At 43.4% G+C, this 5055-nt stretch overlaps 1 protein-coding gene across 1 annotated transcript; it reads left to right on the top strand.

Annotated features, from left to right (window-relative positions):
- Positions 1 to 592: 592 nt before the first annotated feature.
- On the top strand, positions 593 to 901 carry TM35_000281850 (uncharacterized protein; the record flags this gene model as incomplete). Its single annotated transcript, XM_029028216.1, has 1 exon — positions 593 to 901. One exon carries the CDS (start codon positions 593 to 595, stop codon positions 899 to 901), a length of 309 nt encoding a protein of 102 aa, XP_028880535.1.
- Between the last annotated feature and the right edge of the window lie 4154 nt (positions 902 to 5055).

A 5055-nucleotide genomic window follows, 5' to 3' on the forward strand; every position in this document is an offset into this window, starting at 1 on the left:
TCTTGGGATTGGCTTCTGGCTTAGAGGCGTTCAGCCGAGAACCACCGTGCGATAGCGTCGGAGCACTTGCCGTTCGACAAACTCCAGAAACCAGAGGCATGGCATGGGAGTTCCTCTCGTACTACCCCATACTTCCCTCACGATACCTGCGAGATCCCTTCACAATCTCACACTAGTACACATACATAAATTATGTGAACCAAATTATAAAGTGATGACAGTACCAAGTACATGCCACCAACCAGCCAGTCCAGAGACAGACTGGAGTCAAACTCAACAGGATCTCCTCTTTCCCCGCCTAGCCCTTCAACTCCGTTCCCTTGACTGTCGTTTCGCTTGATAGTAACTCGGGACAGAGGGGATCTCATTAATCCATTCATGTGCGTGGACCAGCGTAAAGTAGCTACACCTCCACTCCAGTTGCTCACACACATGTCGATGGATATCGCCACGCCGCCATTCAGTGAACCCCACAGACGCCGCAGTGGAGTGGTCCAGCAACACAAAGTGTCCTTCCCACTCACAGTGTACACAAACACACAATGACAGTCTCACATGCTCATGTCAGAGAGGCACTACCGCATTCACTAAAATGTACACCAAGTCACACACCTACAGAGAGGAAAAGAGAAACACAAGAAAACAACAACAACAACAACAGGATACCAACAGCACACAAGGCACTCACAATACAATAATCACAGGTGCCACTCTCATCGGAGAAAAGCACTCACCCACACCAGCACATCAACTCAAACCCAAAAAAAGAAAAAAGAAACAGACCCATTACGTGAAGCCGAAGCGGAACAGTTTCACTTCACCTCTTCCCCGCAGGCTGCAGTCACACAACAAACAACACACACCACAAGAGCAGAAATATGTTCGTGGTAATACCGTGTGAGTGACACCACCGAGAGAGAAAAGGTGAGAACAAAGAAATGTGTTTTCATTACGTGGGCGGTGCGAGCAGCAACCCAAACACACAAAGGAACACACAACAGAGGGGCACACTCAAACATTTACAACCCACCGATCTTTATACCAAAATAAAAATGTAAAAAAAGAGTGACTGCGTGAGGCAGACACAATAATAGAGCAAAGATGTAAAAAAAAAAGAAATTCATTACTTACTGTGGCTGCGATGCCTGGACACAGTCCAATTCACCCCAAGGTTAACAACGGAAAATCATTGTGTACTGAACGTGTCGTGCCCATATCTTTATTCTTGATGTCCGTGCAGCAGTTTGTATATAATGAAAAAAAAGAATCATTCCATAAAAATGAGCACACAAGATACACAAGGTGTATTGGAAACGCAAAAGAGAAACACACAGATGCACATAATGTGCAATGAAATTATAATGAAACACACACAAGGTAAAAGCAAAATAATGAAAACAAAACAAAAAAAAAGCCGTGATCACCATGTGAATATGTTCAGGAGTCAAGAACACAATTCCCAGCAGTGCGTGTGTGTGTGTGTGTCTTTCGTACAGGGCGAGCAGTGGGAATAATGCACACATGATGACAGTCCACACACACACACACAAAGAGAAGGACGGTTGGTGGTGTGCGTGTTTGTGTGTCTTGAACCTCCTGTCATTCTTCACATTTCAGTCACAGCAATTACAACAGATTTGGGATTGTATCCCATTCCCATGGGTAAAAGCAATAGTTATTAATATCACGGAACACACACATCACCAGGAGGGCACAGTAAATGGCGGCAAAGCAGAGCCCAGATAATAATGCGAACAAACAAAGAGAACACTCCCCTCACAAAATGATGGTTTGTCATGTGATGAGTGCCATAGGGAGTCCAATAGATTTGTTCAGTAAAAAAATGCAAATAAGAGATTTATCAATCTGAAAAAAAAACCAACATCCAACCAAAAGAACAGTGCCCTTACAATGCATCCATATCCACTCAAACAAAGGTTAACTGTGCAACTGTGTCATGGGAACACCAATCAACACACGAGAGTGCAACCCAGCACACATAGCAAAAGCAGCAGTAAGGTTCTGTGCACCAATGCAGGGTTGCTGCTGCCGTCATTCTTCTTGGCCTTCTTCGCCAGCACCGCTTCTTCCCTTGCCTTTCTTCCACTCTCTTCTCTAGCCAATTTCTCCGCCTCCGCCATTTCCCTCCTTGCCTTCTCTTCTTTCGCCTTTTTCTCCCTCTCCAGTATCGCCTTCTCTTCGGCCTTTCTTGCTCTTTCCTCATCAGCCAGTTTCTCTCTTTCTTTTTCGGCCCTCACCTCTTCCTCCCTGCGCCTTATTTCGGCCTGTTTCTTTTCCTCAATAACCCTCTGTTCTTCAGCGTTTTTCTTATCTTCCATGATCTTCGTTTCCTTCTTCTCTTCATGCTCAAAACTTTCCACAATTTTAGAAATTTTACTTTTGTCGACTGGTTCTGGGTATACCCGAATGACCGCGCCGCCGCCCGTACTTGCCATGCCTCTCTCCCCAGCTTTAACTCCCCAACCTGGCCCTTCTGTCTTTGGCGCTATACTATTCTCATGTACTTTGGCAGCCACTTCGGTAAGCGGCCCTTGGATTTCCACGGTTGTTGCGGCCCCTTCAAATGCATTCATCTGCGGATTAAACTCACTGTCCATTTTGTTGACTGCTCCCCTCGCCTTCCACAGGTATCGCCGTGTGGCTTCCAGGGAAGTTATCACATCCTCCAAGTTTTTTGCAACTTCCCTCGAATAACCTCTACTGCGTACTTTGATTGCATTGAGCTTATCGACGAGCCCCACCAACTCCTCTTTTTTCTCTTTACTAGTTTTAATAATGCTTGCCCAATCAGCAGAATAGTTTTTATTGTTTTCCTCCTCAAGCAACCCCGTGTGGTACTCTCGACGCATTTCATTTGAACCCGTTATCAAATCGTTCAAGTTACCCATGGGTGCCGTACAATCTACCATCTTCCTTGCCTCCTCAAGTGTCGTTCGTGCTTCGGTAACGATAGTCTTACTTTTCTCCACTGTAACTTGCGCACCTTCCACATGCTGTCGGAATCTCCCTGCAATTTTCTTTTTATTACCATCGTTCTTTTCTTCATTAAATTCCTTCCATAAAACTTTCGTCATGTTGGAGATATTCCTCATTTCCGTGGCGATCTCCGCAGCGCGCTTAACCTGCGCCTCGAACTTCTTTGTATGATTCCCCCATACAGTCTCACAGGCCTTCGCCTTCGGATAATAAACTTCGACATCACTTAGCCACCGCCTTACGATCCCCGCATTTTTTTCACCCTCGCTCAGTTGTTGGGGTTCCGCGGCAGACACAACGAACGCACAGCACTGCAGAAGTACCAACAGGTACACCACACGGCGCAGTTGGATGAACATCGTTGTCATGATTATCACTGTGAGTTGCTTGGGTCTGTGGTAACAAGGAAGAAGAGGAAAAGGAGAAAAGAAAGACGCACATTTAACACACACGGTAGAGTGTACACAGCAACACAGAGAGAGAGAGAGAGAGGGAGAACACACATCACATCAGCTATCAAATACAACCCAAGGAAGGAGCAACAATAAACCACTCAAACAATAAAACACACCCAGAGTTACACAGATATTGAAACAACACCTTGAATTTAGAAGAAGTGGAAAACAAATGGATTCAAAACAATATTAAATAAACGTCTCTACACACACTCCAATATCTTACTCGGTATTCATACACAAAGTGTGTCTGTATTCTCATTATAATAAAACCATTACCAGGCAGTTTAAATACCAAAATACACCAAAAACACAGTGTACGCCTGGCAACATACAAAAACAATACCACAAATCATCAGCAAAACAAAGAGACTGTACAATAATCAACACACTTCCATACGGAAAAAGAAAAGAAACCAATGCATCACCATAATATTTATACCAACGCACCACAATTGGAATTTAAAATCCACTCACCCACAACCATAACAAAAATGACTGCATACATCACTGTAATACCATGCCACTCTTTATAAACAGAGGCAACACAGAATTACTCTCTCTCACACACATATTACCTCTTTATTTATCCTTATTACTATTATTTTATTTTTTTCCATCGGAATGCCGGTTCACCTCTTCTTCCACAGCATTGCCAATAAAGAAAGGAAACACACCACGTTGAACGTTAGGAGGGTACGATCAAACATATCCCCTTCCACCCCCCACCCAAAAAGGACCCCACCCACCACACCACCACGTTTTTTTTTCTGTTCTTCTTTGCGTTATGGATATTACTCCAATGGAACGGGTCATCAAGAGTAATACATAAATACAATTTGTTTTTATATTATTTTTTTTACTACCGTTGGGCATGGGGAGTGCGCATTGGTAATGAAATTATAATGGATCTCGTGGGTGGCAAAGCATGGATTTTTTCGCCTCTCTGAGTCCCCTCAGCGGCAAACCCAATTTCCACCACTGGAGGGCATGGATCTTCTTGGATAAAGTTTTGTCCCAGTACGACTCTGCTGGCCACGGTGCTGTATGACGTTTTTAGCTTATGAACCAGTAAACTCTCAAGAAAGAGAATTTACTGACCCATGGCTTTGCTCAAAATAATAGGGGATAATGGGCATTGGCTACACCTTTCGATGGCCAAACGTCGCCAAGGGAATGCCATTTCTAAGAACGCATGTATTGAAAAGAAAAAAAAGGAAGAAAAGAGACACCCGATGAAAAGACGCAAAAAGAACAAAAAACAAAAACAAATCTAGAAGGGTGTGTTTGTTATCCTTTCTCTCTCTCTCTTTTTTTTTTTTTCTTTTTGATGCTTGGACGTCCTCTCTGCTTCTCCGACTTCAGCAAAAGTCTGGAAGAATTAAAAAAAAAAAAAAAGCAAGACCCGAGCCAGACGTCTTGTAAAAAAAAAAGCAAATAAATAAAAAAACATAATAAGGAACCGATGGGAATTCACTTCGCCCAATTTTTTCGCAAAAAAAAAAGAAAGCATGTCTTTCGTAAAGTTTTATCACTTGTGCAAAATATTCCCTTCAAAAGGGTCGGCGTAAAACGCCTGGTCTCTCCGTTTTTCCTCTCCCTT

Source organism: Trypanosoma theileri, assembly GCF_002087225.1.
Source record: "Trypanosoma theileri isolate Edinburgh chromosome Unknown TM35_Tth_28_V1, whole genome shotgun sequence".
Classification (NCBI taxonomy): Eukaryota; Euglenozoa; class Kinetoplastea; order Trypanosomatida; family Trypanosomatidae; genus Trypanosoma; species Trypanosoma theileri.